This window comes from Thermobia domestica, chromosome 7 (assembly GCF_964235325.1).
Source record: "Thermobia domestica chromosome 7, izTheDome1.hap1.1, whole genome shotgun sequence".
In the NCBI taxonomy this organism is placed as follows: Eukaryota; Metazoa; Arthropoda; class Insecta; order Zygentoma; family Lepismatidae; genus Thermobia; species Thermobia domestica.
Genome location: NC_137460.1, coordinates 284,007,680 through 284,029,658, shown reverse-complemented (window position 1 = coordinate 284,029,658; position 21,979 = coordinate 284,007,680). Strand labels below are relative to the sequence as shown.

At 34.7% G+C, this 21,979-nt stretch overlaps 1 protein-coding gene across 1 annotated transcript in view; it reads left to right on the top strand.

Annotated features, from left to right (window-relative positions):
• Positions 1–20,586, top strand: part of LOC145690983 (uncharacterized) — a 55,157-nt gene extending 34,571 nt beyond the window's left edge. Inside the window, exon 2 of the mRNA XM_081766457.1 lies at positions 16,684–20,586. Within this exon, the coding sequence (XP_081622583.1) occupies positions 16,684–18,889 (2,206 nt within the window). The 3' untranslated portion in view covers positions 18,890–20,586. The remainder of the gene's footprint in view (positions 1–16,683) is intronic.
• Positions 20,587–21,979: the final 1,393 nt, after the last annotated feature.

The following is a 21,979-nucleotide window of genomic DNA, read 5'->3' as shown; positions in this document are numbered from 1 at the left end:
AAAGTTGGCATGGTTTATTATACTATTTATTGATTTTAGAAAGGCTTACGACTCGGTTAGGAGAGAAACATTATACAACGTTCTTACAGAACTTGGAATACCGAGAAAGCTAATTAGATTAATTAAGATATGTTTAAGTGAATCCCAAAGTAAAGTCCGGGTAGGAAAATTTTTGTCCACGAGCTTCCACGTCGAAAATGGCCTGAAACAAGGAGATGCGTTGTCGCCATTATTATTTAACTTTGTGCTGGAATACGCCATAAGGAAAATCAAAGATAGCAACCAGGGCCTAGAGTTGAACGGCATTCACCAGGTTATGGCATATGCTGATGATGTAAATTTAATAGGGGATGATAGGAGAACAGTAGAAATAAATGCAGAGATCTTATTAAGCGCTTGCAGGGACATGGGTTTAGAAGTAAATGCAGAGAAATCTAAATACATGGAAGTGCGTCGGGACCGTAATACGGCAAATTGTGGAGGCGTTAAAATATTAAATAATGCTTTTGATAAAGTGGATACTTTCAAATATTTAGGATCAATATTAACAGACGAAAATCATATTCACGAAGAAATTAAATGTCGACTAAAAGCAGGGAATTCGTGTTACTATTCGGTTCAAAATCTTTTGTCGTCGCGAATTCTGTCGAGGAATTTGAAGCTTAAAATATATAAAACGATAATCATGCCTGTTGTTCTGTATGGTTGTGAAACATGGTCGCTTACTCTGAGGGAAGAACATAGACTGAAAGTATTTGAGAACAGGATCCTGAGAAGAATATTCGGACCCAAGAGGAACGAGAATGGGGAATGGCGGAAGCTTCACAACGAGGAACTACATAGTTTATACGCTTTACCCAACATTGTTAGGGTCGTCAAGTCTAGGAGGCTTAGGTGGGCAGGTCATGTAGCTAGAATGGAAGAAAGTAGAAACGCTTTCAAAGTCTTGACTGGTAGACCCATAGGAAAACGACCATTAGGAAGACCTAGGCGCAGATGGAAGGACAATATTAAGATGGATCTCGCAGAGATAGGAATACAGAGTAGAAACTGGATGCAATTAGCTAAGGATAGAAGTCAGTGGAGAGCTTTTGTGAACGCGGCACTGAACCTCCGGGTCCCATAGGCCATAGAGTTAGTTAGTTTAGTATGGTTTATTATAGTATGAGATCCAGTTGAGAAGTAAAATGTATGAGATGTGGGACTTCGGTTATCGTTAATTACTGAGTGAATGAGTTTCGTATATTCTTGAATGTATACGAAACTTTAAAGTGAAGTATATATTTTATTTTTAAGATTTTAATATTTGCTGCTAAAATTACACAGGGAAAATTACTATGAAAACTTCAAATGAAGGTCACGTTTGTTCCAATCAATTGACTATTTCGGCCTTCATTCATAATTTCGCGAACGTATGCTCAGTACGTTTACTTTCTTGTAACCAGCGAAACAAACATCTGATCACGAGGGTGCTACCTCTGCAAAAGAATGTGCAGAAAACCAATGCTTAATCTCAACTTTTAAATTTCACACATAGTACAGTAAATACAACCAGGACCAAGCTTATGCTTATTGTCCAAGGTTCACGATATGCTTACGCTTATTGTCCCAGGTTCGATATTTTTCCCTAGATGTATGTAGATATACTTCCCCATATAAGTAGATTGCTCAATATAAGTAAAGAAGCACATTCGGAAGGAATAAATGCGTAGTTTGAAAGAGAATGACGAAAAAACTTTGTTTCCTAGTAAACAATTTTTAAGTCGTATACTACAAGCCTTTTTGCTGTTTTTGACGTTGCTCTTGTTAAAACATCTAAAGAAGTCTATAAGTTTATTTGAGGTTTACAGCTTAATTTCACAATATCCTCTTGAAAACGTAGTTCTTCTATAATTCTTTTTATGCTAGCAAAATTGTGATCACTTGAGTGCATCAGCCAATGTGTGATGAAGTTCTGTACATTGCATATTTATGTTATATCATATGGTAAATTTATGTATTATGAAACCTGCGGAAATTGCCCGTTTTCTTTTGTAAGTCTTAGATCACTTGCTCACTGGTATAGCGTAAAGACACCTCTCAAGCATAATCCACTCACCATTTTTAGCGTAAAATTTAAATCTTTTCTTTTACTCGTAGGATCTTCATTCTAGTGACAGTAACGTAAGAGAAGTTTAAAAATTTTCTAAATGAGTTACATCTGTGGCTAACTGCAGACATGTACAATTTAATTTCACACGGTTCAGCTATTTCTGTAGCTAATAGCAGATTAGGTTGATGTCAAATTTTTTGTACTTAGGTGTAGTATGCAGATTGTTCGTCTTCTGTCTCTTGAATATTTATTTCCGAAAACTGCTGCACGTGACACTTTTTTAAAAGTAAAAAAGCTAGTGTGCCATCTGTCCTTTCTCTAACAAGAGAAACCACTCGGATTATAATATTTGACGTACAGTTTTAATTCTGTTCCCGTCTTTATGATACCCATTTGAATGAACGTAACTTAAAATGCCACTTAAATGAACACGCTCAACATATTAAATATTTATTTCAAACAGTTCAGCTCCCTGTATTTTATAATGTGATGTATAACATATTTCTTCAATTTTTCGGTATTCAGAGTCTAGCATTGATCTTCGCACTCCCTTTTTACTTTTAGCATAAAAAAGCAATAATGATTAGAGTGTTTCACGATGCTAATAACACTCGAGGACATTGTTTGCAAAAGTCCTGAAACAGCAGAATTTCAAACCTATTATATATTTCGATTTTTGCTAATGGCATTGCAGCAGATTGTGATAAATTCTATGTTGAGAGCACAAACATAAAAGCACTAGTAATAATGTAAGAGTAACGAAGGTGCTGTTGGGTATCCATATTACCTTAACGTTGAATTCTGGAATCATTATATCATGTATTTCAAATAAGTACATAATAATAACAATAATTTACAAACTCTATGCTTCTCAAATGTATTTGTTTATTTAGAATGTATGAGATGTAACTACGTCGCTACATATCAATATAAACAAAATTTTACTATCTCAAGGTATCAGATTATATAAAGCGCAACCTTAAAATGGAATGCTTAATGAAATCACGTATCTTGTGCAAAATTTTAAAAGTTGTTATATCGTCCCTTTGTTTCTTTCTAATCATAGTGACAGTTTCTTGTAGCTGCAATTGCAAAAGTTTCATCCGATTTTTAAATTTTCTGACACAAAGAGCAATAATGCTAGTGACAACGGATCTCAATTTTCACTTATAATAAACGTTTACTCCATATAGCACAAAATAAGTATTTTGTATGTACCTGAGTTAACTCTGATATCGTATGTGTCGTGTCGGACATAAGTCTTTGACCAGGTAATGGCGACTGCTTTGAAACAAATGCAGAGTGTAAGAATTAAATCTGCCATGTCTGTAGTTTCGTGTGCAGAAGATACATACTTCTGGGTCATTATCGCAGTGGGTCATGGTGAGTGGTGAGTTGTAGTGGGTCGCGTGCTGTTGACCCAGTATCGACTGTCCCACCGACTCAATGACCAACTCCAGCTGTGGCACTTTCCAGAATATCCGTACAGATTTTGGAAAAGTTCTAAAGGATATGTAATTGTTACATTTTAGGTTAAGGTATTGCTAGTCTGCTGTTTTATTTTTGAATGGAATTACGATTCGCCATGACTTTTTCTACATATTGTTTTTGTGAGAAAACCTTAATGAGCAATAGAAAATACAACTGTTTTTCGATTCGGATTGGTTTGGGTTAACAGCTTGAAAATGAAATCACCCAATGTCCAACGCTTATGCCTGTTAGTCTAAGGAAAACTATGATTGAAGCAGGTGATGATGGATTAATTGGTGTAATGAGGAATTGCGAGTGTCCCGAGAAAACCCACGACCACTATTTTGTCCGTCTCAACCTTACTTGCCTTGGAAACGAAGCAGGCACCCCACCCATCTGATTGATTAGTAGGCGGGGTCTCACTTTCGATTCTCGATGGAGAACCTTTGAAATATACGATGCCCTTGGTGTATCCCTGCCCTTCCAGGTTATTGAAATTACCTGTAGAAGGAGAATAACCGAACAGAATAGAGACAAATTTCAGAGATGCTTCCAGTCTTTTTAAAATTTAATCTTGAATTCTCTGGACTGCACTATTTTATCATGACCAAAATCAGTGACTCATGGTTAATAAAACATTGCATTTGTAAACGTTTGCATTTCCTACATAGACGAGTGATTCTTCACACTTACTTAAAAGAGCATTATTATGGTAGTGGCTTGAGTATTCGCTTTGTGTATTAGGGATCCGCGGTTCGATTCTCCGTGGATATTCAGAAAAGAAATTATAATTTAGAATGATCATATTTCTGATTTGTAATAAAATGTAGAATTGTCGATTTTTCTCGTTCTTACAAACTAAAGTTGAAACGACTTCCTTCACAGGGAAAAAGTAATTACATGACGTCGCAGCCTACAATCTCGATTTCTACTGTCTGAAAAAATCGCTTGTTTCGCAAACGATTCATGAATAGAAACGGGTCATTTTTCAGGCCTAGTTTGAGTCATAAGTTGAGTTACTAAGTGTTTTTGCACTCTTACTAGAAATATTAATAATATTTTCTTTCGGCACTTACAAGAAGTTCCGTATATTCCTTCAAGAAAAATTGATAAATTAAAATTATTTCTTTTTATATATTTTGATAATATATCAATATTGCGCATACGTAATCCAATGTCTAGTATTGTAATAACCTAACTTCTGGGCCAAAGCTCTGGCCAACCCATTTTGGAAATATCTTTTACCAGCACAGATTGAGTAGGGTGAGATTGAGCAGGTTGCTTTGCGCATAGGCTTTTATGCCATTTAAAATCATAAAAAACTTACATCTAAAACTGCATTACAGTAAACATAATTACATTTTTACTCTATCGCATAATGTCCTCCTGATTGTATATAACTTCTAGACCATTTTTTGAGTGTCTATAACTTTCAGCACACCCGTTATCGCAAGGCTTTGATCAGAACATAAGAATAGCGTGAAGTATTTAATAATTAGAATGCTAAAGTGCTTTGAGGTTAAAGCTAAATACTGTACATTGGTCTACAACTAACTAACTAACTAACTCTATGGCCTATGAAACCCGGAGGTTCAATGCCGCGTTCACAAAAGCTCTCCACTGACTTCTATCCTTAGCCAATTGGATCCAGTTTCTACTTTGCATTCCTATCTCTGCGAGATCCATCTTGATATTGTCCTCCCATCTGCGCCTAGGTCTTCCTAAGGGTCGTTTTCCGATTGGTCTTCCAGTCAAGACTTTAAAAGCGTTTCTACTTTCTTCCATTCTAGCTACATGACCCGCCCACCTATGCCTTCTAGACTTGACGACCCTAACAATGTTGGGTAAACCATATAACATATGTAGTTCCTCATTATGAAGTTTCCGCCATTCCCCATACCCGTTCCTCTTGGGTCCGAATATTCGTCTAAGGATCTTGTTCTCAAATACTTTCAGTCTATGTTCTTCCCTCAGAGTAAGTGACCATGTTTCGGAGCCATACAAGACAACAGGCATAATTATCATTTTGTATATTTTAAGCTTCAATTTCCTCGACATATTCTTCAACAAGTTTTTTTCTTTTTTGGTCTGTGTGTGATGTATTATATAGATTGAATAGTCTTTATCATACTTTAGAAGTAAATGCAAAGAAAACTAAATACATGGAAGTGCGTCGGGACCGGAATACAGCAAATATTGGATGCGTTAAAATATTAAATAATACTTTTGATAAAGTGGATAGTTTCAAATATCTAGGAACAATATTAACGGAGGAAAATCATATTCACGGAGAATTTAAATGTCGACTAAACGCAGGGAATTCGTGATACTATTCGGTTCAAAATCTCTTGTCGTCGCGAATTCTGTCGAGGAATTTGAAGCTTAAAATATACAAAACGATAATATTGCATGCTGTTCTGTATGGCTGCGAAACATGGTCGCTTACTCTGAGGGAAGAACATAGCCTGAAAGTATTTGAGAACAAGATCCTGAGACGAATATTCGGACCCAAGAGGAACGAGAATGGGGAATGGCGGAAACTTCATAACGAGGAACTACATAATTTACCCAACATTGTGAGGGTTGTCAAGTCTAGGAGGCTTAGATGGGCGGGTCATGCAGCTAGAATGGAAGAAAGTTGAAACGCTTTCAATGTCTTGACTGGAAGACCAATCGGAAAACGACCATTAGGAAGACCTAGGCGCAGATGGGAGGACAATATCAAGATCTATCTCGCAGAGATAGGAATGCAAATTAGAAACTGGATCCAATTGGCTAACGATAGAAGTCAGTGGAGAGCTTTTGTGAACGCGGCATTGAACCTGCGGGTTTCATAGGCCATAGAGAGAGAGAGAGAGAGAGTCTTTGTCATTCCCATAGACATTTATAGAAATATTAAGTAATTTTTCGACTTTTGGAATATCGCTTAGTTTTACAGGAAAATGAATATTTTTTAGTATGGATTCTAAGTTTGACAATAGTTCATCATCTTTTGGTACTCGTTCAGGATGTGAATTTGTAGGATATAAGGCACTGTATAATGAGTATAAGAAGCATTTTCCGTCTTCATTTTTACATTAATTACTGCCTTTTTGTTTGAATCTGTTTAGGTAATTCTATGTATGATGATCTTCTGTATGGTATATATTTAACGATTGCTAGTTCAAAAAAGTTAATGTTTATAAGAGCCCAGCCAGAACTTCAAGCTTGAAACTCATCCATTCTTGTTCTTAATGCTTGTTTCATATTAGTTAGTGGTTCCTTTGCATTGGTTGATTGATATATTACTCGGTTTTCAGTATTAAAATAAAACTCTTGCATTTCTTTTCCTTTCTTATATTTAGAACAAACATAGATTAATTTTCAATGAGCCATGTTTTTGTAAGCTGAGTTGAATTATTAATTTTCAATGAGCCATGTTTTTGTAAGCTGAGTTGTATTCTTCTTAATATAGCTTTAGATGTTGTTTTAATATTATGTTCTATTGGATCTTCTGGTTTGTATTGTGTTGTGAATCTCCATGTTTCTAATTTTGATTTAAATATAGTATGATGACGATTTACATCGATTGGTATTGATTCAGATTTGATTTTTGGTTTTTCAAATACTTCTTTTTTAAATGGAAACAGTTTTAAAGCTCTCTTCCTACCTAATCTCTTAGGTTTTGGTTTTTCCAATATGCCTTTTTTAAATTGGAAAGTTTTCCTAAACTTTAATCTGTTTTGCTCATCTTCATATTCTTTAATACGGTCTATGAGTTCTGTTTTTCCTTAATCGGGAATAACTTTTGGTCCCCTTTCCTTTACATATGTTTTTTTTAATTCCACTACTGTGCGCTTAATTAAATTCATAATTACTCTCTTGTTTTTATTATATAAAAAATAATTTTTAATCATTTTCGTTATTTAATACAACAGCTAATATTCATGTGACGTAGGAAATCTCGATGTCTATTAGCATATTGTATTAGAACATTGCTTTTATGGGAATAACCCATGAATGTTACTAATGATCTAATGAAAACTAATTCATTTTTGTTATTATTTTTTCAAATCTACCTCATCATGTTCATCACTATCATTTGTAGGCTCGAGTTCTTTGTCACTATCATTTGTGGGCTAAAGTTTTTTGTCGCTATCCCAATTTGATTCTGGTGTATATCTTTCTAATACTCCATTCTCTTTTTCTTTTAATAGCATTTCTTGTTCTTTTAATATTTGTTTTTCTAGTAGTACTGTTATGAGTTGAAGATCTTGATGAATAAGGTTAAGTTTATTCTGTATCCATTCATACTGCTTATCCATATTTATTAAATTCAGAAATGAACAAAAATGAATACCTACTTTCTTATTATTATTATAAAAAAGAAGGTTATGGAAAGGAAACCTATCCCCCAACTTAAGCAATAATGTAGAGAGAACGGAGTACATGGTTATTCAAAGCTTAGAAAAGCAGAAATAATAGCCTTAATCAACGAGCACAGAAATAAGTCTCTAGCAACAACTGCTGCAAATTCACAACAACCAAGTAAACAAGATAAAACAATGATGAATAAAGATGAGCTTATAAAAGACACGATTCAAAGGTTAAACCCTGAGCATATAGTAAACTACTTTCAGAATCCGCTTTGTAGAAATATAGTTATAAATGAACTTAGTAGTCGAAAATTCAAAGAATGGAAACAAAGTTTAGAAATAAAGAACTTACCCGATAACTTTCTACATATCTTCAAAAACAAGATACATTTGTGTTGAGTTACATCAACCCATAAACTGTCACTTTCTTTTATAGAACGTTATGAAGAACACATCAATTGGATCAGATTATCAAACAGGAGAGACTTAGTTAGATACGAAAACATTATTAATAAGTATAGTGATAAACTTTTCTGAGACAAATTGTGTGAACGAAGGTATGGTTCATGTTGTTATCATCATTTAAAACCAGATTTCGTACGAAACCATAAAGAACATACAAGACGACATATTCATTGGGAAGACTACACGTATAAATACGGTCAACTAATGAGTGAAGATTATGTTAATGAATTTAAAGAAAAAGTTGATTGGCTCGTGTTTGGAGAAGAAAATAAATGGAGAAATATTCGCAAAAACAAGCTATTGAGGTTTGCACACAATTCCAAGAATACTTACTTTGGAGCATACTCTCTTGCAAAACAGATTTGCTTATACTTACATTCCTAAAGACCTTTAAAGACAAACTCTGTTGGTATATAGTTTCTAAAAATTGTCGCATCTCAGGAAAAGAACTAACAGCCTTCTTGAGAGAATTTGATTCTATTATCGATTTGCACGATATTACACCACTGCTAGATGAAGCATATGTGAGAAATAACAAAATAAAGTTTACTGGTCAAATGTTTGTTTACACGATAAAAGCGAAAAATTCGTTCTCGAGTTCGAAACCAAAGATTTAGAGTAAAAACAGCATAATACGCACTTGTTGCGATAGGAAGTTCTCAGAAAACTTTCTAATGAAAATCACAGGTAAGATCGATATGTTTAAATTCTTAAGAGTAAAAAAGCATGTCACGAATCCCTCAGAAACAAACTAATGCTACTCTTAACAGGTTTACATTTAATAGAGAACTCAGAAGAATGCTCAATATGCAAAGAAACAAAAACTGAATTATGTAAAATGACGTGTAAGTTTGTGTTCTGTGTTGAATATATGCTTACCTATTTAAGAATTAATAACACTTGTCCTTTCTGTAGAACAGTTATTATACTTAACAACAACAACAATGAATATCCTGAAGAAAATCCTGATTTTGATAATCCGTTTTTTTTTCTGTGCAAGATTGGAAATATCAACATCGAATATTGATGTTGAAATGATAGTCATAAAAGTTATATCGAAAGTTTTTACATAGGACTAGATGTTAACCGATAATAGAAACAATCAATTTTTTTAATTTCTTTAACCAAATCTTCTTCTGATAGGGACGTCCAAAACTCATTACCCTTACCTTTACGAATATCTAATTTTTTTTGCACTAGGTTGAATAACAATACTGTTAGGATGTCGAAACTTTTCGTATATTATCTCATGATCTGGATATTTTTCTTCTGCCTCATAAAGAGGCTTATATAGACTTCTCTTTTGACATCTGATAGCATAATAAGGGAAAGGATAGGGCAAGTTTGTTCTTCTTGTATATGATAAGGCAATTATCTTTTGAATCATCGTCTGTATATGGTGCTGCTATTTTTTTAAGCCCTTGTTCTTAAGACAACTTTTCCGTCTGTATTTCTATATCTTGCATTCGTGTTTGGAATAATTCGTTGTTAACTCTATATTGCTTAAAGTCTTGGATGAAATAGTCTTCGATAATATCATAACACTTATTGTAAAAATCTTTAGATAACAAAAAGGCAACAGCTAGAAATATTTCTTGTGTACATAAGTTCCACATATGATTAAGGTTGCTTCTTTGTCTCCTCCTTTTATTAGGTATGTGGAAGAGCAATTCCTATAATTAGAGGAGTTGGTTAATTCTAGCTCATAGTATCTTATTAACACTTGTGACTTTATTTTTTAACCAATTATCAAACCTCTTACCACCATCTTGACACAACTTAGTAGCAATGAAGTATCTTGTACTCTTATCCACAATCAATTTAAAATCTCCAAAAATAGCATACCAATAAATGTCTTTAATCTGTTCGTAACAAATAACGTTTAAACTATCCATAGTACTCGTATTTATTGTTTTGAAAATATTTTTTAACATTATTTCGTAACCAGCTAGTTTTACTGTATAAGGTGAGTTTTTGAAGTGGCCCGAATTCGGTCCACTTAGTTTGTTATTGTAATATTCTAATATTCTAAAATTGCACACAATTTAGTAGCATTGAAGTAACCTGTGTTCTTATCTATAATCAGTTTAAAATCACCAAAGATACCATACAAATATCTTTAGTTTGTTCGTAACATATCTCATTCAAACTTTGATCCATACTAACCTATTATGGTTATTATTCTATAAAAATAATATTTAAATTTATACTACAACATTACTTTTATATATCCAGCTATTATGTGAATCATCAAATACTAACCATTTTACGTATGCTTTGTCACCTTTCTTTCTCAACACCTGCACTAAGTATTCATCTTTATGTTTCGTCTTTAATAGTTCTGGTTCGTAAAATCTACCTTGCACATCCTCTTTTTCTAAAGCTTTAATTCTATACGTAGGTGCATTAGATGGTATAACTTCGCTAATAACAAATACTTCTGTTGACCAATTAGGTGTATATCCTTTTTCAAATAACCCTTTCGATTTCCTATTTGCTTATTTTTTTATTCACTTCTATAGGCTTTAAACCAATGGTTCTATGCATAGAATTATTATACTTGTTAACTAGTGTTGGTAATATTTCTATCCATTTATAATCTCCTTGTGTTGTAAATTTTTCCACATGTTTTGTTTAAGAGTTCTATTGAGTCTCTCACCAACAGAAGCTTTCTTACCCCTATAGGTTGAGTAATGATTAATCTTATTTTCCTCCATCACCTTCTTAAATTCTTTATTGTGAAACTCTTTGCCTTGATCAGTTTGTAAGTTACTAGGTTTTCCCGTTCTTAATATGGATTCAAATGCTTGTGTAACATTTTTACCGCTCTTATCTTTAACAGGAACTGCAAAAGCATATTTCGAAAACACATCTATAATCGTTAGCAAATACTTATAGCCTTTGTTTAACTTGGAGATACCTTTTAACATGCCACTATGCATTTCCAAGAGATCTGCTAGCCATAAATCATCTATACCTTTAACAATAACATTTATCCTAAGATAATTCTTTCCGGAACGTTTGTGAATTTTTTCTATAATGTCTTCTCTAATACCTTTACCTTGTTCTAGTCAATCTTTCTTTTTAACGAATTACGATTTAGTAACACCACATACTGAACCAATACCTTTCTTACTATATCTTCCATTCTGTTTTTTTTTCAATTCTAATAGTGTTTTTCTTCCTATCTGTTGATTTCTTACACTTAACACAATACATCCTGTTTATTATATAGAAATTTAAAATTCATCATTACCTAATACTACCCTCCTAACATTATCATTATCACTTGATTCGTTTTCGTATTCATCTTCATCCTCTTTTTCTACATACATAATAAGCATTAACGATTTGCCTTGTTTCAAATCAGAATTTTTGGATGGTCTAATGTTTAACTGATCATTTATATTAAAATGTAATGGAAAACTTTCAAATAGAATGTCACTTAAAAATGTGTCTATAAGTTATGAAATTAAACTTGATTCTGTATGCATTAACTACTTCTATAAAGAAATTTGTAGGCAGCAGCTAAATTATATACAAAAATGCCTGGTTTCTCAACATCATCTTTTGCCAATCGACATCGTAATTCTACAGTTTCTTTTTGTGTAAACTCTTCGTTTGCTTATTCAAGCTGCTCTAATGTTACAAGATCTTGTTTATCGATAGCATTAGATACACTAACCAATCTTTTATTCTGAAAATCAACCCAGGATGTATAATTTGACATAAAAACTTGTTTTTTATTTTTAATATTAGATGTAAGTTTCAGATGTAAATATTTTATGATTTTAAATGTCATTAAAGCCTATGCGCAAAGCACCCTGCCCAATCTCACCCTACTCAATCTGTGCTGTCAAAGATATTTCCAAAATGGGTTGGCCTAGAGTTTGGCCCAGGAGTTAGGTTATTACACTACTGTCCTTTACCCAAAGAAAAGGTGTTACTTCGAAAGGGTGTTGTGATTAAGACACATCCTACTTAGGTTCTGTTCGATTTTCACATTATCCAGTAGCTGACACCTTTTTCCTATCTTTTTTTTGCATAGTATCTCATAACTCAATTTATCCTTATATAGGGTTAAAAGAATTTATTTTCATTTCCGTATCTTCAGTATGTTTATTTACATTGCTGTAGGACGTAATATTGAGGTCTCAAATATTCAATAATAATAATAATAATAATAATAATAATAATATAGGTAACAATTTCCGTATGAGGACACAGTGTATTAAAATCTGTAAAATCGACCGTAGCGTTATCCAGAAGTTACAAAATAGTCGGGATTAGAGAGAAGTGTCAGGATCAACAGGACATACCCTCACAAACGTCCCTACAACTAGCTAAACGTTATAACGGAAATTTTCCCTAGTACTAGTTAAATGTTATAACGGAAAGTTTCGAGGCAAATTTCGTTTAGAAAGTATGAATTCTGAACTCACAAGAGCCGTAAGAAAATTTGTTTTTAAGTAGTGGTTATGCCGGCTAAGCTACAGAACACGTCGATGATGAGAATGAAAGAAATATTGAAATAAAGAAAGTATGAGGAAGCAGAACACAGAGGAAACCTATGCACACGTTGTTTGTTCAGCACAATGCATACTACGCGGGAGCTAGGTGGGACAGGTTGTACCATTAAATTTACAACACTTCAATAATAATAATAATAATAATAATAATAGCAATGGTATTAAAAGTTTATAGTTGCACTAAAATTCGGCAAAACTTACTTAATCGTAGGGGTTTCGAGGAAGGGGTACAGCTACTCTAATTTAAACGAAAGCTTTCTGCTAATATTTCGTGTAGAAAATATTCTACTTTACGTTTCCAGGAAAATAACTGTAATAGAAAGACCTGAATATAATTGAACACTAAAGCTTGTAATAAACTAACGTGTGGAGTTCGCAGATGTAATTATAAAAGCCTTGCTACAAAAATATATACCCAGACCATAAATCAGTGAGCTCTGAAGTACAAACTAACAAAATAATATATAAGATTCAGTCTACATAGAAATTGTTGCTTAAAGAGTGGCATATACTATTTCTAGAATCGAGATAAGACGAGAAATGTTTACGATACTTTTCGTCTCGTCTCGATTCTCATCTCCAAAGCATGACGATACAGTGAATTAGCCTTGTCCCGTCTGGAATTAAAATGTTAAGTCTCATCCCGATTTTGTTTTGTTTGTTTTTAGAATCGAGATGAGAAATTCGTCTTTTCATGGGCAACGTTACACAAAACCAATTTTTTTTTATTTCTGCTTGTAATGGTATGACCTGAGCGATAATAAATTTTTAAATATCTTTCCGGATAATATTTATTATCACTAGTATTATTCCTGAAAATTTGATAGTTGAAGTGTTGAAACAAACGAGTATTTATTTATTTATTTATGTATTTATGACTTCTTTTGCGTGGCGAAGTTAAGGATCTGCAGCCTTCTTCGAGCACTTAACCACGTGCATACATTATATATATTTAAAAAACACCAATATATAGAAAATATTAACAATTACAAAAGAAAAGTATTGAACCACATATGAAGACAATATACTACTTAATTTAAAAAATGGTTAAGCACTTAAAAAACAAAAATTGAAAAATAATATTCAATAGGGGAATCAAAAATAACATGGAGAAACCAAAAATTGCATATTGCATATAGCAGTACTAGAGGTATGAATAAGCTGTACAAATTAACATAGGTTACCTATTGGTTGTGTGTTCATAAGTGGGTTATTAATAATCTGGTAAAACGAAGATGCCTCATGTGTTACCAGTGTCCTTATCTTTACTTAAGAGAAGAGAATATACCGATTTTTTTTTAATTTGGCGACTGTGGAAACGTTGTGTATTAATTGAAGTAAACTGTTCCAGAGGCGTGTAATACTTACTGTGAACGATTTTGAGTATGAATCAGAATTGTGACTGCGGATGGAGAGCAAGAAATTTTCTTGTGATCTTGTGCTTCTAGTATGAAAATCTCATAAATATAAAAATCTACGGGCTAGATACGATGGTTCTGACGTAGTAAGTATTTTGTACAATAGGGTAAGATTATGTAAATTTCTTCTTCCGACTAACGTCAGCCATGACAGTTTTTTTATAAAAAGATGTGAGATGTTCCCTGTAAGTTATTTTGAAAATAAATCCATTGCAGGCATTTTGCACTCTTTGCAAGCGCTTTGATTGATTTTCTGTTAGATCAGAATAGACTGAGTCGTAATAGTCAAGATGTAGGAACACCAGCACCTTGACAAGTTTGATCTTCAAAGATATTGGTAAGAAAATTCATAGTCAATTTACGTATGTAGGGCACCAAATGCTCTCTTACAAACTCCATTTATTTGATCTGACCAGGAGAAATTTTGATTTATTATGACTCCGAAATTTTTGGCAGCTGTAGAGAATGGAATAACAGTATTGGACAATATTATATTTGGGAGCTGATAGATATTAATAGAAGAAAGAATTCTTGGGGAGCCAATTAAGATGCACTGCGATTTTGGTGCATTTAATTTTAACCCATGAGCCGTAGACCAGTCGCTGATTTTGTTTAACTCAGTATTTATTTTCTCAATCGCATTATTAATATATTGTTGGGGGAAAGAAGCATATAACTGAAAATCATCAGCGTTAATATGGTATTTACAATAGGTGAGAGATTTAGGGAGATCATTAATATAAAGGGCAAAGAGAAGGGGACCTAGTACGCTACCCTGCGGCACTCCACTGTTGATACAATGCCATGTCGATATGTGATCCTGATTGATCACTACTCTTTGTTTACGTTCGTGAAGGTAAGAATGAAACCATTTAACCACGGATTCAGAAAAATTAAACAATAATGATAATTTCTGAACTAATATGTCAAAATCAAAGGTTTGAAATGCCTTACTATAGTCAAGTAGATTAAGGAGCGTCAGGTTTCTTTTATAAATAGCCAACCTTATATCCTCCGTTATGTTTACTAGTACAGTGCATGTGCTATGATTACTTCGAAAACCAGATTGAAATGTATCCAATAAATTATTTGTTGTTAAGTATTCCCGAATTTGATCATTTACAATATATTCAAAAAATTTTGAAAGCTCGGGAAGGACACTGATAGGACGATAGTCTGCAATATTATCAGCGTTGTTCTTTTTTGGAAGTGGGGGGACCTTAGCGAGTTTCAATACTGTGGGAAAAGTCTCTGTTTCAAGAGAGTAATTAAAAATGTCAGTGAATGGATTAAGTACATGCAGTAGGATTTTCCTGATCATGGTTATTGAAATATCATCTGTACCAATGGCTTTACATTTAATTCTTTGGATCGCTTTTAATGCATGTGCTGTACGTGAGAAGACGAGAACAGAGAGTTAATTTCCGAAGCTACAATATTATTTATTGTTTGCAGTTTCATGGAGGCTGGTACCATACAGGTTTGACAGAAAAGTGTTCAATTCATCTGGCGTATAGTTAACAGCATTCTTGGCTATGTTTCTCCCAACACCTAATACTTTAGCCTTTTCCAAAGAACTGCTCCATTAGTTTGGAATTCAAGTATTTAATAGGCAAAGCGCCGTTTTGCCTTCCTTACTTGTTGAGTGCAACGGTTTCTTAACATCCTATTATTTTGAATTTCGTATTAGGATATTGTGCTATCATTGGAAGGATCACTATTTTTAACATGTCTCCTGTATGCTCGATAAGCTTTATCTCTCCGCGCCATTAACGAAGTAATTCATTGGTTTAGCATGGTGATGGGTGTTGCGAAACACGTTTCTTAACTACAGGGGAGTGTCTATCATAGAAATTTATTATTAAAAAATTATTAAAGAAGTATTCAAATATTTGAATGTAATAAAGCGTGTGTTATCGCTGGTCAACCGCCATCAACATTCCTAAAGTAAAAAAAAAAATGCTCGACGTGTATTCGATCGAAAAAGTTCCAGATTACTCGCCAATCGCCTAGAACACTGAACTACAATCACTACGCTGTAAATGATTCGTACTGTTCGATTTAATTCTCGTACTGTGCATTTGTTTCAAAGCAGCCACGGTCAAAGACTTATGACAGCTACGGTATAAACGATGGCTCAATTTGATATATTGAAACAAACTACAGCCTCTTATTTTGAGAATAGAAAGATATGGAAACTACTCAGTGTTACTCCATTTCACATTTGTACAATATTTCATGTAATAAAAAAATTGAGTGTAATTTTATCATGAAATAAAGAGAATGATTATTTTTTTGTTGCTACTTAATCATTATCTCCATTCACATTTCCTTATTTGTTGAATTTGTTACAGGCGCGATAACGTATTACCATTCCACGGAGAAGGCGACTCGTGTATTACTTTAAAGGAAACCATTTCTCATTCACATGAGGAATCTCATACTTCGATGCAGTTTGGCAAGGGGTTTCATCCATCACTTTTGTCAAGGCATATTCTAGCTCAGGAGAGTGAAAAGCGTAATACCTACCGAAAGAGTGAAAAACACTTTAGTCAAAGTACAACTTTGTCAACCAATAACTTAGTGCACACAGGTCAAAAATCCCACAAATGCGGAGTATGTGGAATGGAATTTAGTGTATGTTCATGTTTGGCTACGCACATGTTAAATCGTACAGGAGCAATGTTACACACATGCCAAGAGTGTGGTAAGGCATTTACTCGACGTTCATATTTGGCTAGACACATGTTAATCCACACAGGAGATAAACCTCATGCGTGCCAAGAGTGTGGGAAGGCATTTACTGCACGTTCAGGTTTGGCTTCACACCTGTCGATTCACACAGGAGAAAAACCTCACACGTGCCAAGAGTGTGGTAAGTCATTTACTCGACGTTCATATTTGGCTAGACACATGTTAATCCACACAGCAGATAAACCTCATGCGTGCCAAGAGTGTGGTAGGGGATTTAAACGACGTTCTGATTTGGCTACACACACGTTAATCCACACAGGAGAAAAACCTCACACGTGCCAAGAGTGTGGTAAGGGATTTAAACGACGTTCTGATTTGGCTACACACACGTTAATCCACACAGGAGAAAAACCTCACAAGTGCCAAGAGTGTGGTAAGGCATTTAATCAACGTTCCCATTTGTCTTCACACCTGTTGATTCACACAGGAGAAAAACCTCACACGTGCCAAGAGTGTGGTCAGCGATTTAAATATCGTGCTCATTTGGCTACACACAAGTTAATCCACACAGGAGAAAAGCCACACACGTGCCAAGAGTGTGATAGGGCATTTAGTGCACGTTCAGGTTTGGCTAGACACATGTTAATCCACACAGGAGATAAACCTTATGCGTGCCAAGAGTGTGGTAAGGGATTTAAACGACGTTCTGTTTTGGCTACACACACGTTAGTCCACACAGGAGAAAAACCTCACAAGTGCCAAGAGTGTGGTAAGGCATTTAAACAACGTTCCCATTTGTCTTCACACCTGTCGATTCACACAGTAGAAAAACCTCACACGTGCCAAGAGTGTTATAGGGCATTTAGTGCACGTTCAGGTTTGGCTAGACACATGTTATTCCACACAGGAGAAAAACGTCACGCGTGCCAAGAATGTGGTCAGGGATTTAAACATCGTGCTCATTTGGCTACAAACAAGTTAATCCACACAGGAGAAAAGCCACACACGTGCCAAGAGTTTGATAGGGCATTTACTGCACGTTCAGGTTTGGCTAGACACATGTTAATCCAAGCAGGAGAAAGATGCTACACATGCCACGAGTGTGGTAAGGGATTTATTCATCGTTCAGCTTTAGTTAATCACGTGTTAATCCACACAGGAGAAAAACCACACACGTGCCAAGAGTGTGGTAAGGGATTTAGTGCACGTTCAGATTTGGCTACACATATGTTAATCCACACAGAAGAAAAATCTCACACCTGCGAAGAGTGTGGTAGGGGATTTAGTTTACGTTCACGTTTGGCCAGACACATGTTAATCCACGCAGGAAAAAGATGCTACACATGCAACGAGTGTGGTAAGGGATTTAATCATCGTTCATCTTTGGTTCGACACGTGTTTATCCACATACGAGAAAAACCACACACGTGCCAAGAGTGTGGTAAGGGATTTAGTACACGTTCAGATTTTGCTACACACACGTTAATCCATAAAGGAGAAAGATGTTACACATGCCACGAGTGTGGTAAGGCATTTTATCGACGTTCATATTTGGCTTCACACATGTTAATCCACACAGTAGTAAAGCATCACACGTGCCAAGAGTGTGGTAAGGGTTTTAAACATCGTTCAGCTTTGGTTACTCACCTGTTAATCCACACAGGAAAAAAACCACACACGTGCCAACAGTGTGGTAAGTCATTTACTAGACGTTCATATTTGGCTAGACACATGTTAATCCACACAGGAGAAAAACCTTACACATGCAAAGAGTGTGGTAAGTCATTTAATCGACATTCCAGTTTGGCTTCACACATGTCAATCCACACAGTAGTAAAGCATCACACGTCCCAAGACATGACATAATTTCAGCTGCTATTTTTACACACGTTTCAATTACCACTAAACAGCATATTCCAGCAACTAATATTCATACCACAGTCCGTAAAATTGATTATAATGCATTGTATATTTAGATAGTATAGTTTAAACGTGGTTTTGTTCACTGCACTTTTGACCAGCATTCTTCTCTACATCACACTCGTGACATTCATTGTTCTTAACCCTACAGTGGTAACGTGAAAGAAAATTTCATGAATGGTAACACTTTGCTTCCTGGACGCAGGACAGTACAAGAATTTCTTCCTGACGAAAATACCACCTCATAGCTTGGTATTAACAAGGATCACTGCATGGAATATTGCTGAGGTATTTGGTGTTTGTTTAGAACACATTAACCGAATTTCAAAATATTCGAAAGAAAATCCAATCATATTGCTCCTCGAACACCACGAAAACCTCGTAAACATCATTGTGGTAGAGAATGCTTACCAAAATAGCGTGTAATGAACATTTTAACCCGCATTGCAGTCAAACTGCACCTGGTGGATGTTTCGCTTTATGGACCTCTGAAGACCCATTACAATCGTGTGTGCAATGACTGGCTGATTAATAACCAAGGAGAAACTATTTCTCCTCATTCTATTGATGAGTATATAGGACGGGTATATGCTATGACACAATAGAATATCATATCTCGATTTAAAAAGACTGTAATATACCCTTTCAACAGTGCTTCTTTTACAGAAGACTAATTTCTGATATCTTTAGTAAATGACCGTCCAAATCCCTCGTTGAACAGAAACGCACCGTTTCACCAGCAAAATCTATAGACAACCTTACCACACAGAATGTTGCTGTCATATCTGAGGGTATGGACCATGGTTCATCAGAGCTTCTGCCTCAAAGCTCGCTTATATTAGCTATCCAAGAAACTACATATCTTATATTTTGCAGCAATATCTTCCACTGCGTTAGTATTCACTCAGAATATCCGTCCTTATCCGAAGGCTGCCTACCCCTCTTAATAAAACCAACCGTGAGAAAAAGAGGAGTGGTCGAACAAGAATACTAACAGCAACTCCAGGAAAGATGAAACCAAAGAAGAAGGCTTTGCACAGCAAAAGCGAAAGAGATGTCGGTATTAGAATTCATTTACAACAAGTAATAGGAAGGTTGATACGAACTCAGAGTACTCAATCGAAGACAGTATTTTCTCTCAAGAACACTGGGTTGATATATCCTTTAGTAGTTCTGTTCGTGATGTAGGTCTATCAATGAACGAAATAGGATGGGAAAATACTAATGTCAATGTTGAAAACAGTAATATTATACTTCTTAAATTTTACATCAATAATGCGTACAGTTTCTGCCAGGTTTTCCAGACCAATTACTAATGGTTGAGATCACTCAATGGTAATGGTTACTTCTCCTTTTCAAATTAAATAATATGTTTCAGAGTAACTTCCGAATTTTTTTCAAGAAATGAGTAGTGTGTTTTCTTGGAATGTAAATAATTATAAAGTGGAAGTTATTATGTATATTGTTGAAATTATTAATATGTCAGGCGATGTAATTGTAAACTTAATAAAAAAAAATAAGAAATAGCTCAACTCTGCGCTGCACAGCATTATTAGTTTGATAGAGATTATTATTATTATTATTATTATAGTTCGATGTGTCCAATTCTGCTCTGAGTTTATGGGAGTAGGTGATGGTGATGATGGACGACATAGTAGACTGAAGAACGTGAGATAAATCGGGTTCGGGACAAACCTGAGAAGTCACACGGATAGGATGTTTATCTAGCTAAATGCCCACTTAGCAAGAGCTAGGATCCAAACAGGAATCTTACATATCAGAACTGATAGGTCTACTACTGAGCCACTTCGAGAACCGGAAACATTCATGTTGGAAATGAAAGTAATCCTTTCTACTCCATATCTTATCCCGAATTGCATCCAAAGCACCGAGAATTATCAAAAACCCTAAAGAAAATACACATACTTCATATTATGTGAAATCAAATGTACATTCTAATTATCCATATTCTTCTCCACATCCACACTTAAAAGCCTGCAATCTTTTATCGTCCCTTTTGCTTAAGTCCATGTTTCTGCCCCATTGAGAGAAAATGTATAAAGCAATCTAAACATCTGAAAAGAAAACAGGTTCGCAATTATAGTATCGGTGTCTAAACGTATGAACAAGTACTATGACTATGGGGGGCTGTCTAGAAGCAAATGTGATTAAGAGGTTTGGATAGTTTATCTATTCATGTTACAATGTTCAATATTAATGTTTACAGCGTTAAATATTAATGAAAAACGCAAGTGCAACTCTGCAAAAATTGAGTCACACACAACATATTACAGTAATGCTTAAACAGAGTTAGTGATGCCCACGAGACAAGATTTGAGAATGTCTCGTCTCAAAAAAAATTCGAAAGTTCTGTGTCGTCTCGAAAATCGTATATATTTTCTATTGAAATAGATCTATCTCGTCTCGAATCTTGTAACGAAAATTCTGTATCATCTCGTGCGTATCACTAAGTATAGTGTGTGAAGTAACAAAAAATCAAAATCACGAACCTTGATCCTTCAATAAATACCAAGTTTTAATTAACCTTTAGTCTAATTTTTGAATAGATTTTACAAATGTTAAAATAACTTCTTAGTATGTTTAGTTTGGACCCTCGAAAGCTTTGGATCCCTTCCGAAATAAGTTCCTGCACACGTGACTGATTATTAGATATTCATGATTGTATATACATAGTTGGAATTCCGTTTTTGTTCAGTTTCATCCCTTAGTAATTATAATACTTCAATATGAACGACTCGATTATGTTATATACAGAAACAGTATCAATCAATATTGTATACGCTTAGTTAACTATCTACTCTCTGTATTTCGCGATTCATCGCCATATTTAATCTCGCTCTATTAATAGAAAAACTCCAATTTAATCTTTTCAGGTGGCTAAAGCGCGTAGCTCCATGGTAGATTCATAATAATTAGAGACTTGCTTTTCGAAGTGACTGAAAATCTTACCTGGTGAGGGATAACGCGCTCTTTAGTGTCCGAATTCTCGTTTATATTCGCGAGATCAGACTAGTT